The sequence below is a fragment of the Microtus ochrogaster genome, unplaced genomic scaffold (genome assembly GCF_000317375.1).
Source record: "Microtus ochrogaster isolate Prairie Vole_2 unplaced genomic scaffold, MicOch1.0 UNK3, whole genome shotgun sequence".
Taxonomy (NCBI): domain Eukaryota; kingdom Metazoa; phylum Chordata; class Mammalia; order Rodentia; family Cricetidae; genus Microtus; species Microtus ochrogaster.
Window position 1 is genome coordinate 18,972,103 of NW_004949101.1, and position 18,292 is coordinate 18,990,394.

General features: G+C 46.9%; 1 protein-coding gene across 1 annotated transcript in view; it reads right to left on the reverse strand.

The window, feature by feature from the left end:
- Mertk (MER proto-oncogene, tyrosine kinase) overlaps positions 1 to 12,561 on the reverse strand; it is a 103,903-nt gene extending 91,342 nt beyond the window's left edge. The window contains exon 1 of the mRNA XM_026788459.1: positions 12,417 to 12,561. Coding sequence (XP_026644260.1) covers positions 12,417 to 12,471 — 55 coding nt within the window. The 5' untranslated portion in view covers positions 12,472 to 12,561. The remainder of the gene's footprint in view (positions 1 to 12,416) is intronic.
- Positions 12,562 to 18,292: the final 5,731 nt, after the last annotated feature.

Here is an 18,292-nt window from a genome sequence, read left to right on the forward strand (position 1 = left end):
GGCACTACTGGTCCAGATGGGGTTTGGGAACGGCACTACTGGTCCAGATGGGGTTTGGGAACGGCACTCCTGGCCCAGATGGGGTTTGGGAATGGCACTCCTGGTCCAGATGGGGTTTGGGAACGGCACTCCTGGTCCAGATGGGGTTTGGGAACGGCACTACCGGTCCAGATGGGGTTTGGGAACGGCACTCCTGGCCCAGATGGCAGAGTAAGAATGAGCCTGAAGTACAGGCTGGGGAACCTGTGGCCTGTTCTTTCTTCTCTTTCTCTGCTGCAGGCTCTATAATTTAATCCCAACGTTGGGAGGCCCAAAGGAAGTTTCAGGAATGGTGGCTTATTCTTGAGCCCCTAGCTGTTCTTTGCTGTCCACTCCACAGATGCGCAGGGTCAGATGTAGTATGACTGGACCATAGGATGCTTTACCTTAGCATGCTCTGTTTTCCTTCCTCCTCGTGTCGTGGTCGTTCTTTCTCGCTGGTCGAGGAGTTCGCCACCTTCCAGCCGTGTGCCCCCCCCCCGTCATATGATCTGTTGTCCTGCTGTTCCCAGGAAGGCCTACATATCCAGGACTCCTGCCTTCCTTGGGAGAAGGGACCAGAAACTGGATCACCAAGTTCCTTCCCATTCTGTGTGTATCGCTAACTGTGGACCTGGGAGGATTCCATGTCTTTTTGTTAAAAAACAAAGGTAAAAATTTTCCACTTGGTGTGGCTTGGCTTTATGCAAATACAAAGGATTCTGGACTTAAAAAACAAGAATAACAACATGGGGCTGGTGAGGTGGCTCGAGTGGTAGAGTGCTGGCCTCACGGGAGTTTGTTCCCTGGCCCTGCGCACAGCTGGACCTGGTAACAGGCATCTGCAGTCCCCAGCACTCAGGGTGGGAGATGGAGGTGGGAGGATCATCCACCTCAAGGTCATCCTTGGCTAGGTAGTGAAAGGCTGAGGCTGGCTGTGAGTTACAGGAGACGCGGTCTCAAGAAAAGGAGTAGGAAAAATATAAGCTTCTATCAGCGATCACTTGACCTGACCAGTCCTAAACTGTACATGGTAATCATCAACTGCACCAGAGAGACTGCCCTCAGATCACAGGAACAAGACGCCGGTCGAGAAACCAAAGAAAGGCTCCGGGGGCTGTGCTTGTGTGTAAGTGTACAGCCCCTGGCCTTGAGTCGGCACTGGAGGGGATGGGAATGAGGATGCACAGCTTGAAGAGAGGGGAATGAGTGGCCAGTGTTTGCAAGGGTTCACAGCTGTGGCACAGCAGGAGGCAAAAAGCCCAGGCAGCGACAGTGAAAGTCCAGAACTCCCGGCAGAGTGGGAAGAAAATGAAACAGGTTGGAGACAGGGACAGATTTTCACACGGACCCAGTCGGCACAGCATGTCAGATGACAAACGGGCTGCGATTTTAACATTTAAACAATAGATAAACAACCACTATGCGGCATATGAGATTACTTGGAGCCAGGGCGCCATGGCATTTATTGACAGGTGACCTATTGCAACTACAGCTCAGCCTTCTGGGGTCACAGTGGGATGAAGAGTAGTAGGTCTGGAAGAACAGGCAGGGACCCCAGTCCACCAGTCAAGCTACCTATCCTCTGTGAACCTGGCTTGCAGGGTTGAAAGGGTCCCAAAGCCCTACCCCAATTGTAAAGAACTTACCAGGGTGACATCCCACTGCCTTTGCCCCACGCATTCCTTTGGGCTAAAGTGGATGGGGGAAAAAAAGAGAAACATGTTCGCCCTTTGACCCAAAGGGCATGGTGTCTCCTGCCTGCCTCTGGGTATTTGGCTCCTTCTCAGCAGAAGTCTTTTGCAATACCAGCTTCCCAAGCAGACCCCCAACTCCTAGGCTCTCTCTGTAGAAGGATACCAATGCAGCCGGGAAGAACATTCCAGAATCTTACCGGCACCTTTCACCATCCTCCCCAACCTTCCTACCATGTTTTCAACCCTGGTGGAACACTGGAGTCTTCCAGAAAAGGTTTTAAAACTTTTATGGCTGAGGTACAGTTCGGGTACCACGATTTTGAGAAATCTCTTCTGGTGATTTTTCTGATGAACTCACTGCGTTGGAGCAGCCATGAACTGGAGCTATTCCATCCGTCTTCGGATGGCTGGAGTCGGTGCTGGGGGTAAACGTGGCAGTATCTGCCGTGAACAGACAAGCAGAAAGGCAAGGAGTCTTTCCATAACACCAGCATCTGATCTGCTGTGTTTCAGAGATGCAACTACTCATGCCTGGCCTGGAGAAGCTAAACATATGGAACCAATTCTGCTGACTAAGCTGCTTCAACTGCTCACAATGAAATGCGAACAAACAGTGTTTATTTAACCAAGGGTTTTCCGTCCTTTCCCCTCTGGCAGCCGGCCAACTGCCCCAGAAAGACTCTGAAGCAATTCTTTCTGGCCACAGGCATGAAGCCTGGTTCCCTCTCACCAAGGGAGGTCTGGAGTTGATTCCCTCAAAGGCCCAGAGGTGGGCTTCCAAAAGCTGGGAGAGACTCTCAGCCCCCGAGTCCAGTTCCTCTACCTTGCTATTCCTAAACCTATGTTGTACTCCAGACCACAGAAACCTGAACTCCTCTTTAAGAAACAAAACAAAACAAAACAAAACTTTTAAGGAAAGTATTTCCGTATAAAATGAGACAATTGTGGAAGACTGACACCTTTGCAAGAATAATTTGTTCAAGTCCTTTCTAGGTGACAGAGAGCAGAGCATCCACTTAAGTAACACAGTAGATGAACTTTTGCCTACTTTCTGTAGTAAGTATAGTTAAGGATCCTGGCCATTACTTGTAAAGCAAACACGTAAAACAACAACAAACAATATGGAAGAGTTAAAGCGGTGAAAATGAGAGGAACCAGAAAGCTGGATGGTGGCAGCCGAGGAGGGGGAGGGGTCCTGAGCAGTGTGGCGTTACAGTTATGATGGCTTAATCTGTTGTCAACTCGACCACATCTGGAATCAACTGAGACCCCAGCAGCTGGGCATACCTGTAAAGGATTTTCTTTACTGGCTCCTTTGAGGGAAAAAGGCCCACTCTAAATCTGGGCCACACCTTCTCCAGGCAGTCTATATAAAAGGACACAGAAGACAAAAGCTTTTGCTCTTTGCCTGCTTGCCCTCACTGCAAACAAATCTGTAAACAAACACTCAAAACAGAAAAAATATTAAACCCAAAGTAAAAATAAATATTTAAAAAATGTCATCCCTTCTTCATGGTGGGGCCCTCATGACTGGGTCTGCACAGCCACGAAGGATGGTGGGGGCTTCTTATGGCCGCACTGCCTCTTCTTTCTGGTATCCATCTATGGGCCCTCTCTAGAGAGCCTCTCACTGCAGCTGGCTGACCAGGAAGAGGGGTCCTGTATGTGAGAAGCAAGGGCAAGGAGGAAGGTCCAAATGAGAATTCAGGAGGCCAGTGAATGAGGCCTCAGCCGCATTGACAATTCAGCACCATGTATCCTGAGGAGGACAGACCTGTCTAGAGCAGACTCGGGAAGCAACAGCTGTGTCCAAATGTTCAGCCACAGCACCCTAGGGAGCAGCCCCACAGGACTGGTACTCTTAACCACAACTCAGCCTTTGAACTTTTCATGTGTCTATGTTCACTGGGAAGCACATGAAAGTTGGGGGCTATCTTATCTCGGGTAGTGAGTTTATCATGAATATTTGTCAAAACTCATCAAGTTCCACACTTAGAAATCAGTGTATCTGGGGAAGGAAGAGATGGCTCAGGGGTCAGAGGACTGACTGTCCTTGCAGGGGGTCTGAGAACCCACGCACGGGAGCTTATTAATCACCTGTAACTCCAGGGAGTGCTGATGCCTCTGGTCCCCACAGGCACCTGTACTCACATGCACACACCCATACTCAGGTACATACATGTGACTCTAATACATTTTTAAAAGAAAAAAATTATTGTTTGGCATTAATACATCAATAAATGTATGGCACATTCACATATGTACCCATGAAGATGGGGCTCAATTGGTAGAGCGCCTCCCTAGTATGCAGGAGGCCCTGGGTTTCAGCTTTGGCCAGCACTGCGTAAGTACCAGATATGGTAGCAAATCCCTGTGATCCCAGCACAGAGGTATGAGGATCAGAAGTCCAAGGTTATTCTCAGGTCTATAATAACCTGAGCTGCATAAGAACCTATCTAAAACCATGAGACATAAAACCAGGCCTGCATTTCAAGCCATCTGCCACTCATGTTCTTGACATGAAGGGCGACTAAGAGGGTTTAAACGAGTTGCAACCTGTATAGCTAACATTTGACCTCTTACACTGGATGGTAAGTGTTGCAAGGAGAGTGAGGGCCCTTTGTTTGTCCTGGCCACCCAGCTAGCTTACACCCGAAATAACCACACAGAAATTGTATTAATTAAACCACTGCCTGGCCCATTATGTCTAACCTCTTATTGGCTAACTCTCACATCTTGATTTAACCCATTTTTAATAATCTGTATAATACCACGAGGTCGTGGCTTACCAGAAAAGATTCAGCATGTCTGACCTGGCAGCTCCATGGTGGCTCTCTCTCTCTGCTTTTCTTCCCAGCATTCAGTTCTGTCTACTCCGCCTACCTAAGTGCTGCCCTATCAAAAGGCCAAGGCAGTTTCTTTATTTAACCAGTGAAAGCAACACATAGACAGAAGGACCTCCTACACCAGGTAAGGACATGGATGAATCTTACTTCCTGTGTAGCACTGAGATAAGTCTTTAGTATGAAGACTAAAGAATAGATTAGAAAAGAAAAAAATGCAATGGTAAAAAGAAAAAGTTTACTGTATTTATTGGCTCACCTAATTAGTCACAACATCCTTGTGAGATGTGGCTTAGAGAGGAAACTTTGCCCTCATCCCTCCTCCTGCAGGTCTTAAAACCACGACGACAACTGGCTTGAAAATCCACCGCGTGTTTCTCACTCTGGCTGAAGCCCTGTCCCTTTCCTTGGATAAACACACCTATCTCAATCCTAAATTCAGGGCTAGGTTCTGAAACACTCCCTCCTGGGCTCCCTAGCCTTCCCCAGGGATCAGATTTCAGACACAATGGCTCTCTGGGGTGCAATTAGAGAGGTGACTTAGACTGGCCAGACAGGGCAGGGCCACATCCACAAAGATCGAGTCCATAGGTCCTGGGCTGGCCTGGGCAGCTGGGTCTTGAAAAGACTTTTTAGATGGGTTTAAAGCTTACCTTCCTAGGAGAATGTGGCAGTACACACCTTTAATCCAAGTACGCAAGAGACAGAGGCAGGCAGATTCCCGAGTCAAGACCAGCCTGTTCTATGGAGTTCCAGGACTGCCAGAGCCGAACACAGAGAAACCTTGTCTCAACAAACAAACAAACAAAACAAACAAAAACAAAACAAAACAACAAAACTCCACCTCCCCTCCCCTCATGTTGATGGCCTTCGCCTCAGTCGCCTTACCCTTATCCTTCAGTCAAAATACTTAGATGCCTTACATTTGATTGTGCATAGTACATTTATGAGTTTTTCCAAGTATAAAAAGTACACCCTAACACTAAATGAACAGACTTTTAAAACTGATGTCAGTCTCCCTCTGATCCTGAGGATTCTACTGTTCTCTCTAGAGGGCATGCCCCACCCCATCTACTCCAGGAAAATTCAGGATCCTTCTTGCCACCCATCACCCAAGAGCGCATTCTCCCAGCATTTTTGACGGGAAGACCTCATGATTTGTTCAGAGAAGTCTAGTGTTCTCAGAAAGATGACTTTGCTTTTCTAGGCTATTCTATTTCTCTAGACAGAGCTGGAGGGGTTATTTCACTGGGTAGGGGGGACGGGCAGCACAGGCAGGCAGGATGGCAGCTGGCAACACTGAAGAGTTAACTGAGCACTTGGTGCTTTAAATCCTACTCCACCCTCTGTCCCCATTTCACCATCGCATAATGGGAATTGACTGCTGCTAACATCCAGAATACCAGCCAGGGCTCAGAGCGCTGCGTCCAGTTGCAAAAAAGCGTCCCATCTCCTTTTCCCTCCAGGCAGAGATGTATGCTACCCAGACTCATCTTTCTGCTCTGCCCACTGACAAAGGACACTGCACTATAACCCAGGTTTCCCTGCAAAACAAAAATCTGACTCGAACTCACATGTTGGTCTCCCAGACTGGTTTTTATTGTTTTTAACTAAATCTAAATTCAACGAGCTTCCTTTTAATTTTGCTCTAAAACTTTCAAAAAACAAAACAAAAAAACTAAAAAACACCGATTTCACCTACTCTTTCCAAGTCACATGGAGAACTGTCAAAGTGCTTACAAGCTGGTTTCACTTCCTCTGAGCCAAAGGCCAAGGGCCATTCACAGCAAAACTGGAACACCAGTCACCAGATACACGCGCAGCAATGGGGAATCCATGAATATTTATCAGCTCCCAGAGAGCTCCTTGAGCAGTGTGGGGGACAGAAAGCAACTTCAGCTACTTTGAGTCCTGTTCTAACATCCTCCACAAAAACAGCCTGTTCTTACTCGGGAAACCCTTGCATCAAAGCCTTAACGAGGAAAGTACGCTGTTAGAAGCTTTGACTGGAAGCCCTGAAGGCTTAAGATAGCAAAACAACACTTTCTCCAAAACAAACAAGGCTTTCCTTTGTGTATCTAATGAGGAGAGAGTGTGGCTAAGGCAGATCCTACCACGTCCAGAGTCCCCGGATGCTGAGGTAATTAGAGCCTGCAAGGGCAAGCAGCTTCAGGGCATCCAACCCAGGGCCAGAGGGCGGAATGTGGCTCAAGCTATAAGTGAAGCCCAACACAAAATTGTAAACTTATGAGGTAGATGTGTGTGTGAGTGCGTGTGTGTGCACGCGCTCATGAAATGAGAGAGAGAGAGAGAGAGAGAGAGAGAGAGAGAGAGAGAGAGAGAGAGAGATATTGTTTGGTAACACAACTGCATGTCTTCTGAGCATGAGCGAACCATCTAGATGTTGTAAGTCAATAGGACGGACGTGTCTTCCAGAAAAGGGATCTCTATCAGAGTGTTTGCCTAATTACACATCTGAGGCCCGTGAGCTGCAGACAGTCTCTCCAGAGGGCAGCTGAATGGGACACCAACTTTATTGATCACATCATGCTGGGCTAGACAGCACTTCTGAAAAGACCAATTGAGAAAGGTTCTGAAGGTTCTGAGTACAAAGAGAAACACAGAAGGAGCAAATGAATAACCAGAAAAATCCATTGCTGAGCTAATGAGATAAAACGGACTTCACCTCCCCAAAATCAATGGAACATCTTGGTTTTAGATATAAAACTTCTTGGCCTACACAAAACCCAATATCTCTGCTTTTGCTTTTTCTCACCCTGGAACCATCTGTCCCTGTGACACCTCAAGATTTACAGAAAACCCATTCGATCATTGAGTCAAACAATGACAGATAAATAGGCAAGAAGGAAAGAATAAGATACTTTGAGGTAACTGTAGATTTCCTGAAGGGTCTCCTCAAGGCGCAATCATCTTTTCTTGTCACTAAAACACCGGAGCCTGAGGAGGTGACCAGGACAAGGCTGTCTGGGACTTCAGGTACCCACACATCCACTGGGTCCCTCCAACTGACAGAGGCCAGGGGAAGGGGAGCAACAGGCTTCCACCTGCCCAAAGTGCAGCTGAAGCCGAGTGTGGGGTCTCAACAAAACCAAGGTTCTTGCTATGGTAAAGAACTTCCCACCAATTACAAACCAAAGTATAGACCACAAAACCAAGCAAACAACTTGTGGTGACTGAGAACACCCTTGGGTGACAAGTTTCTTAGTGTTCTTGTTCCCTAAAAGGAGCCCACAGATCGGAACCGAATGCTCCACTCTAGCAGGCTGCATCTTCAGCATTTCAGCTGCAGGCATGCAAACAGGCACAGTGAAGAGGTAACCACAGGGTAACCTAAGGTCAGGGGTTGATGGATATCCAGCGTGAGATCGGAAGAGAGATTGGGTCTTCCTCCTGGCCAGCAAAGGTCTCTGACAGCACTTGACACAGAGTCAAGCAAGAAGGCACATGGGACCTCCCTCCCTCCCCAGTTTAAGCTACACACAAACCCTCATATCTGCATAGAATTAACAATGCTCATTTCTTCTGGAGGGACACCAAAGGAAAGACCTGGACGCGGTCACTTAAAAAGCCGGAACCAAAACAAACAAAACGAAACCCAAAACACCCCCCACACACACTTTGGTGTAGAGCTATGTAGGAAAAGCAGAGCCAGAACTGGACCTCATTTCGATGCCTTCCTGTGAGGCAGATGACAGGAAACTGTTCCTGTGCCAAGTTTGCACTTCACACGGAAGGTAGGGGGCAGGGGTAGGTAGTGCCAGGCTATCCTGAGAAAGCCTACTCCTGGTTGGGTTTTGCTGGCAGAACTACTAAAGAGCTATAGCCAAGAACTTAGGCACTCGGAGTGACCACCTGGAGCCTCTTCACCAAACCACTGCAAAAGGGTGGCCCCAGATCTGCCTTGATAGCCTCTCCGTTTTTGTTGTTGCTGTTGTTTTTTTTTTTTTGAAGATGGGTCTAATGTAGTCCAGGCTGTGTAGCCAAGCATGACCTTGAACTTCTAACTCTCCTGCCTACACCTCGGAGTGCTTGGACTGTAGGTATAAGGCAGCACACTTTGTGTGTGTGTGCGTGTATAATTTTTAACTTTTTATTTGAGAATTCCATACATGTATATCATGTATTTTGATATCCACTACTCTACTCCTAGCCTTAACTCTTCTTGGATCGCCCTCCCAACTTCATATCCCCTTTATATTTACTTTTTACAACTTGCTGAGTCTAATTAGTGTTGCAGGTATCACACGGGTGTGGGACCATCCAAGAACCACACTCAAAGAAAACTGACCCTCCCCCCCCAGCAGCCCTTATCTGCCAATCACTCTTCAGGTAGGCGTAATATCTGGTGAGCCACTCCCCTTCCCTGGTTTATGCTATGCTGGGGATTGCACCCAGACATGCCAGACAAGAGCTCTAACAATTGTGCTACAGCTGAATCTTCTACCCTCATATTTCAAGGTTTTATCGAGGAAGCATTCCAGGAAGAGGGGAAAACCCCTCAAAACTTTCCACTCAACACTTTTTGTCTAGGGAGAACAATTATCTACCCCAAATTTGAATGCAGAAGCACAGCGGACCATTGGTAATTCCACTGCTAGGGGTTCAGGATTTCTAGGGAGACAGGGACCCGAAGGCAGGAACTGAAGGAGAAACTACAGAGGAACGCTGTTTACTGGCTTGTTCCAGGTCTTACTCAGCTTCCTGCATAGTCCAGGCCCACTTAGCCAGGGATGGTTCCACTCACAGTAGGCTGAGCCGTTCTCCATCAATTACCAATTAAGAAAATACCCCAATAGAGATACCCACAGGCCAATCTCTGTTTCTCAGCCGAGCTTCCTTGATCCCAGGTATGTTTAGGTTTTTGCCAAGCTAAAAAAAAAACCTAACTATACCACAACAGCTCTCTGAAATAGTGTCCCACTGTCCCCAAAACAGTCTGAAGGTTCTGAGACTGAACTGCTGGCCTAAGGTTCCTAGAGCTCAGCCCTGTGTTACCACCATGTAGATGCAGTCCAACCCAGAGTCATATATTCTGAGCTATGACAAAACTGTGGATCTTTATTCAAAGTCAAGGTACACGAAACAATGTCTCCTGGCCAAGGAGCTGTTAAAATTGTGGTTTTATTTTTTGGGGAACTGGAGAGATGGTTCAGTGGTTAGGTCCCTGCTCTTGCAGAGGACCACAGCTCCACTACCAGCACTCACTTGGGTGGCTGCCAACTTCCTGAAACTCCAATCATGGGGGAGCAGACACTCTTCTTCTGGCCTCCCTGGGCCCTGGGCATGCATAGTGCACATGCAGACAAAACACAGACATGAAATAAAAATAAACACATCTCTTTTTAAAAGTTGTTCAGTGTGAGGAAGGTGATATAGAGGTGACCAGATCAGCAGCAACAAGGGGAAATGACTAGATATGAATCGGACAGGGAGGCAGAGGCTCTGGAAATCAGGCGAGGAAGAGGAAACCATTGAGGATGCTTCATTTGGGGACGCGCAATTGGATGCTATGAAATGTCCAATTCTGGCTGTTGTGTGGGAAGTCGCTGGGGTCCATGAGTATGCAACGTCCCAACTCATCTTTCCTACCTGGCAATCTCTTATGACTCACTAGTCCTCTTTCCAGAATCATCTAGAGAGTCTTTCAAAAAGAAAGACTTAAAAGCATAATTATAAGCTGGAGAAACAGCTCAGTGGTTAAGAGAACTGGCTGCTCTTCTAATGGACCCATGTTCAATTCCCAGCACCCACATGGTGGCTCAATACCACCTGTAACTCCTATTCTAGGGGGTCCAATGCCCTCTTCCTGTCTCCTTGGCAACCAGATATGCAAATGATACACAGACAAACATGCAAACAAAACATCCATCCAGTTTAAATTTAAAATAATAATAATTCAAAACATAATTTTGTAAATTTAAAAATAATTATGTCTTGCTCACCACCTTAAGGAACTTTACAAAAATCCATTCACTCATTTATTAAAATAAACACTGCTTATTTCCAAATAGCAATGGAAGTTGTTTTAAAAAAATGGCTATAAACAACAGAACCGCTTAGAGTTCTCTTTGGGAAAATGTTTAAAATTCATTAAAACATCTGTTTCAGTGTCAATTTAAGAATTCAACTATTTGAAAAGCCCAGTTTGCTCTCAGGGCTTACAGTTCTCAGTCACAGACTAGGGCATCAGACTGGCTTCGCTTTTCTGCACCTTCAAAGTCTCCTCCTCCTTGCTCTTTCCCTCCCCTGCTAGAGAAAGGTGCCCCTTATGCTGCCCCGCCAGCCCCACCTCCCACTCTGATCTGGGACAGAGCAAAGAGGAAGGATCGGAACATCTGAAATGCTCCTTCCTCAGCAACTCACTTCTGTTAGGAGAAAAATACCGAGAAACGTACATTCTTCCTTGGAGTGCATTTAAGACTGTCTGTGGTTATCCGACTAAATCTATCAAGTACAAAACTTCATCATACTTTTTCAAAATTCAGAAAATAAAGCATAGTTTTAAAAGCATTCAACAAAAGCTTTGGTTCCTATTGCTCCTCCGGTGCTTACCACATCACCACACAGAACGCAGTGTGGCTGGCCAGCACTAGCAGCAAGCACACCCGACTTGCAGCAGATTAGGAATAGACCTGGCAGAAAGGCTGAGGAATTTTTGAGGATTTGGTGATGGAGAACAGAGCCCTCTCAGTTCTTTGCTTGCCTTTGGCTCTTGATATTTGTTTCAAATTGTCATGTTGCCTCAAGCTACAAATCGCTTCTGTAATTTAGTGTGCAAGAAGAGAATTCTTCAAGAAATGTAGCATGAATAATAAAAACCCAGAGACAGAAATTGGGGTTCAACCTGCAAACTAGAAAAGCAGAGCAGCCAGGCCACTAGAGAAGCCTTACCTCTACCAAGGCTGGGGGACCGCTTTTCTGATTTTCAGGTTGAACCCCAATTTCTGTCTCTGGCTTTTTATTATCGTGCTACAAAGAAATGTTCACTTGAGCAAATGAACTTTGAAACGAAGAACGAGGTTTGTAGCTAGACTGTAAACCGAACGCCACAGGTATTCTTAAAGACAAAACCACATTTTGACTGCCCTTTTACGGCAGGACAATACCAGAAACGTGCTGGTTTAGTCATCCAACACCCCCCCCCCCAATTTCTTTTGGTAAAGCCTGGTTCATTTCTTTCCAGCCTCTTCACAAGGTGTCATCTGTTGGAGAAACCTGCCGTACGTGTTTGTGCTAACCAATCCTTTGTGTCACGTTTCAACGTAACAACACTTAAGCAGGTCTGAGATGAACGTAGAAGCTACCCAAACACAACAGATTCTGCTCCACAGTAGTAATGGTGAAAGGCTTGTGTGTCGTCCCCCTCTGATCTTTTCCAGGCCTCTACTCTCACAGGCTGTCCCTGCAGCTCACTAGAGCCCGGTGGAGAAGCCAAAACCAGTCTTTCCCTGGCGGGACAACCAGCCTCGGTCCAACGCCTTCCGCTAACAGCGACACCCAACTTTCGCAGCCGCTCACTGGTTCGCGGAGTGAGATTGCCTTAGGCGCCCAGGTCTGTGACTCGCAGAAATCCCGCCAAAGCGCGGCCAGGCCACTGGGCAGTGTTGAGGGGAAAATTCTCGGCGCATGCCATACTAGACCTGAGTGCTGCGTTCCACACAGGTTCTAACGTAGGTGCTCCCAAAGCGACTCGTCACCATCTGTGGTGACGCGGAGCCCTTGGTGCCCACGGGTGCTGGTTCCACTAGGATGTGCACCCTGTTATCCGGCTGGGGATGCCCCAGGACCCTCGTCGGCTAGCTGGAGTTGCAGCAGACCTTCGGGACCTCGCACTCACCTCTGCAGGGCGCGGGAAGCAGCAGCAGCCCAAGCAGCAGCGGGGCCAGAACCATCGCGGAGCCGTGGATATGGAAGTTTTCTCTGGACAGATGTACCGACCCACTAACGTCCCGAACTCGCCGGTGGCCGCCCGAGCGAGCGAGCGAGCGAGCGAGCGTAGCGCCGCAGTCCTGGCCGCTGAGGCAGCAGGCGCCAAAGTGGCAGCGCCGAGTTTAGGATCACTGGCGTTGTAGGTTGGAAAAGGGAGGCGGGCCCGGGGCTCAGGCCTGGGCGGGGCCAGCAGGTTGGTGTGGGCAGGGGGCGGGAAGAAGGAAGGGCAAAGAGAGAAGGAGGGAACTGGTGGAGGGGGTGGACCCAGGGCCTAGCCTTAGGGAGGGTGGAAGGGCGGGGCAGAAGCAAGTGGAGGTAGGGTCGGTCCCAGCAGGTCACCCAGTCCTGAGGATGTGGAAGACTAGAGGGGAGGTGCTGGGAAAGGAAAGGAAGCTGGAAGAGAGAAAAGGAGGACCACTAACTTGGGCTACAAGGACTGAGAGACCGAGAGGAAGGGTACTAAGAAAAAGCATGATCGAGAAGAGAGAGGGTCTCTGGCCACCCGGCAACCTCGGAGTCTCATTTTGCTCACTTTGTGGGGTAGAAGAGCTTGGAAACAGGAGAGGGAGAGTTCAGTGGCGTGCACAGGATGCAGCCCCCACATCTTTAAGGGTTAGTGGGTCCAGCTGCCTTGGGACGACAGCGACCCTGCAGTCCAGGCTCTCCTGGCTTGGGAGGCGCTAGCAGCAGTGTTCAGGAGGCTGTTGTGGCCACAGTGGCAGTATATCCTGCTGAGCCGGATCCTCCTCCAGGCTACTGAGGAGCAAGAGCGGACCCTGGCGTCAGAAGCTTGCAACACCCACCAGAGAGGCTCGCTAGGGAGAATGAAGCTGAATCCTGTAAGAATCCTAAGAGTCTAGAGAAGCAGGGAGATGATGAGGTCTGATGAAAGCGTGCAGAGCAGGGGTGGAAAGGAGCAGTGCTGGAGCGGGAAAAGTTGGAGCAGCAGCAAACTGTGAATTCTGTTGTAAATCGCAAAGAAATGCAAGGTACTTTTTCTAGCCACCACAGTGATACCTTACATTTTGTACAATGCTTTCTTAAAGGAAATAGAACGATTTGTTTTCTTTTGAGATGAGGTCTCTTTAGGGTCTCGAGTAAACCACCCTAATGAATTTAGAATATTTATTACTGAAACTAAGGGCAGGCAGACAAGCACTGTGATATAATCAGCTCCTGGTATCTCTATCCCTGCAGGAAGATGCCAAATCAGAAATAAAGGATTAAAGACCCATGATTGGTGATATAAGAGAGCCCAGTGTACTGGGGACAGTGGTATCCCCGGGTAGGTAGTCCTGGGATGTATGAGAAAGCAAACTAAGCAAGCCAGGAGGAACAAGTCAGGAAAGAGCATTCCTCCATGGTCTCTGCTTCAGTTCTTGCCTGTAGGTTCTTGCCTTGAATCCTGGCCCGACTTCCCTATAGCATAAATAATAAAAATTCAGAGACGGATATTGGGGTTCAACCTGAAGATCAAAAAAGCAAAACAGCCAGCCACTGGCTCTTACCTCTACTTCAGTCCGAAATGGTGATGCTGCCCCCACGAATCTCAGAATGAGACTGTGCATGAGAGCTGTCTCCTCCTGTTTTATTTTTTTCCTTTTTTATATTTATTTATTTATTTATTAAAGATTTCTGCCTCCTCCCTGCCACCGCCTCCCATTTCCCTCCCCCTCCCCCAGTCAAGTCCCCCTCCCTCATCAGCCCAAAGAGGAATCAGGGTTCCCTGCCCTGTGGGAAGTCCAAGGACCACCCACCTTCATCCAGGTCTAGTAAGGTGAGCGTCCAAACTGCCTAGGCTCCCCCAAAGCCAGTACGTGCAGTAGGATCAAAAACCCATTGCCATTGTTCTTGAGTTCTCAGTAGTCCTCATTGTCCACTATGTTCAGCAAGTCCGGTTTTATTCCATGCTTTTTCAGACCCAGGCCAGCTGGCCTTGGTCTCCTCCTGTTTTATATTCTTCTCTAGTGCTGGGATTAAGGCATGCAACAATTACCACCCCGCCTCTATGGCTAACCAGTGTGGCTGCTGGGATTAAAGCTGTGTGCCACCACTGCACAGCTGTGTGGCTGACTAGTGTGGGTGCTTTGCACTGACCTTCAGGCAAGCTTTATTTGTGAAAACACAAATGAAATGCCACTACACTTCCCTACATGATGGACTTCAGCTGTAAGCTGAAATACGTTTGCTTTTGGTCATGTTTATCACAGCAACAGAAACCTACCTAGATCAAACAGGGTCTTGCTATGTTACCCGGGTAGGATTTGAATTCCTGGCTCAAACAAACCCTCTGGCCTTCTGAGTACTAGAACTACATGTGTGTGCCACGATGTCTTGCTTAAATCTCACTTTATTTTCCTTTAAAGACAAGGTCTTGGGCTGGAGAGATGGCTCAGTGGTTGAGAACACTGACTGCTCTTCCAGAGGTCCTGAGTTCAATTCCCAGCAACCACATGGTGGCTCACAACCATCTGTAATGGGATCTGGTGTCCTCTTCTGGCCTGCAGGCATACTTGCAGGCAGAACCCTGTAAACATAATAAATACATAAATCTTAAAAAAAAAAAAAAAGAGAAGGTCTCACTGTTTAGCCCTAGTTCACATGGAATTCACTTGGTAAACCAGACTAGCCTCATTTTCACAGAGATCCATTTACTCTGTCTTCCAGTGTGCTAGAATTAAAGGTATGTACCTTTCTTTTTTTTAGTTTATCTTCTTTATGTGTGTGGGTGTTTTGACTGCATGTTTTGTATGCCTGGTACCCTTGGAGGTTAGAAGAACATATTGGATCTGCTGGAATGTAGTAACAGGTAGTTGTGAGCCACCAGGTGGTTCTCTGCAAGAGCAACAAATGCTTTTAACCACTGAGCCAACTTCTCAGCTCCAAATCTGACTTTGTTAATGAGATCTGCCCTGTACAGTACTGTTTTATAGGCTACCATAGATACAGTGGGAAGGAAGCATTGGCCAGTTCATTAGGTTCCTGGATTTGGACAGCAGAAATGGATTATCTTTTCTCTGTCTTCAACCTTCAAGGGGCTAGCACCTAGAGTGACCTCGGCAAGACAGAACCTGGGAGTCTGTGGCCTGGCTTTGTGCACCAGCATTGCTGAAACACAGCTGTTCATGTGCGTATCGTCTGTGTGATTTTGCACTGAAGCAGCAGGGAGATTATATGCTTCACAAAGCCGTATAATCCAGCCCTTTACAATGTCTGCCAAATCCTGGTCTAAAGGTTAGTCCATTTCCATAACTGCTGCCTGCACCGGCACGCTTTGGAGACAAGGGCTTCAAATCAAAGGAGAAAGTCTGGTATGGGAGCTCACAGCTCCAAGAGTGAGCAATCTGGTGAGTAAGGTAGATACTGATGGCCTGAGTGACCCAGCCTCAGAGTGGCTCTCGAGGTGAAAACAATGTCAAGCCTACCCTCCTGGGGAGGAGCCACAGGCCAAAAACTCTTCATGGTAGAAATAGCAAAGAACTTGCACAAAAATGCTAAACCAGCTAAGCTGGGCGGTGGTGACCCATGCCTTTAAGCCCAGCACTTGCGAGGCAGAGACAAGTGGATGTCTGTGAATTCAAGGCCAGCCTGATCTACAGAGTGAGTTCCAGGACAGTCTCCAAAGCTACAGAGAAAACCTGTCTCAAAAAAATAAAATAAACAAGCTAAAATGCAGTATTAATCTTATAGTATTAATTTTCATACTTACCATACATCTGATTTGTTACCAAAATATGTGAAGAGGAATGTGAGACAAACGACACTATGTAGCCTAGAGCCTTAGCGCCACTGTTTATTAAGCAACCAAAGGAAAGAATATTCAGGGCTGTAGCATTGTTTATCCAGGACCAGAGAGAAGATCATTGCTGCTGATTCAACTGTAGAAAGCTATAACCGACATAAAAGGCGATTGCGATCTATTAAGTATTAAGTATGTTTAACACATCGGTGACATAACTGAAGACTTTCTTTTTTTAAAGATTTATTTGCTATGTATATGGTTCTGCCTGTATTCCAGAAGAGAGCACCAGCTCTCATTACAGATGGTTGTGAACCACCATGTGGTTGCTGAAAATTGAACTCAGGACCTTTGGAAGAACAGCCAGAGTTCCTAACTTCTGAGCGTTCTCTTCAGCCTGGCTGAAGATTTTCAGTTATAGGACCCAGTGGGATTATGCCAGACCATTCATGAAAGGTTAAGACATCTTTCAACGAATGATAATCCTCCCCATTTCAAGACAGGGTCTCCTGCATCAAATTTGCTCTATAGCTGAGGATAACTTTCAACTTCAGATCCTTCGGCCTCACTTCTCTAGTGCAAGGATAACAGATGTGTGCCACTATACTGGCTTTGTGTGGTGCTGAGGATCAAACCTAGGGCTTTTTGTTCTTATTGGGTAAGCACACTGAGCTCCATCCCCAGTCCCGTTGACCCTATTCTAAACCTGAATCCTGCTCCTTTTCCTCCTAACCACTGCCTTCTGCTCTTTTCAGCATTGTTCTTAGTTGTGACCTATAATCCACGCCTGCTTCTGTTCCACTATGTGTTCCTCCCCCGGTGCTGTACACCCCTCAGCTAATCTCCTTAAGCCCTGTGACACAGTGCTTGACTATTTGCACTGATGGAGATCTAGACATCAGATCGGCCCCGGGATACGCTCACATCACCGTGTGGCATGAAATGACCTTAATCTACATTCACTGCTAGAGAGCCATATGCTCATTTACATAAACGGACCATTACCTGCTTAACTTCAGGTATACAGATACCTAGGGAGTGTTGTTGAGACAGTGCATGGCTCCTCCAGCAGGATGCTTTGTCTCGTGGAATCTAGCACCAGTTAAAGCCTTCTGATTCTGTCACCAACCCCACATCAGACAGAGGTCTGATCTCCAAAATATACAAAGAACTCAAGAAATTGGTCATTAAAAGAACAGATAAGCCAATAAAAAAAAAAGGAGTACAGACATAAACAGAGAACTCTCAACAGAGGAATCTAAAATGGCTGAAAGACACTTAAGGAAATGCTTAGTCATCAGAGAAATGCAAATCAAAACAACTCTGAGATTTCATCTTACACCTGTAAGAATGGCCAAGATGAAAAACACTGATGACAACTTATGCTGGAGAGGTTGTGGGGTAAAGAGAAAACTCCTCCATTGCTGGTGGGAATGCAAACTGGTACATTTCTTTGGATGTCAGTGTGGCAATTTCTCAGAAAATTAGGAAACAACCTTCCTCACGACCCAACAATATCACTTTTGGGTATATATCCAACGTATGCTCGATCGTACCACAAGGACATGTGCTCAACTATGTTCATAGCAGCATTGTTTGTCATAGCCAGAACCTGAAAACAACCTAGATGCCCCTCAACTGAAGAATGGATAAGGAAAATGTGGTACATTTACACAATGGAGTACTATACAGCAGAAAAAAATTAATGACATATTGAAATTTGCAAGCAAATGGATGGAGCTAGAAAACATCATATTGAGTGAGGTAACCCAGACCCAGAAAGACAATTATCATATGTACTCACCGATAAGTGGTTTTTAAACATAAAGCAAAGAAAACCAGCCCCAGAGAACCTAGACAACAATGAGGACCTTAAGAGAGACTTACATAGATATAATCTACATAAGAAGTAGAAAAAAACAAGTTCTCCTGAGTAAATTTGGAGCATGGGGCCATGGGAGAGGATTGAAGGGGAGGAGAGAGGAAGGGGGGGAGCAGAGAAAAATGTAGAGCTCAATAAAATCAATAAATTATTCAGTGTTCCA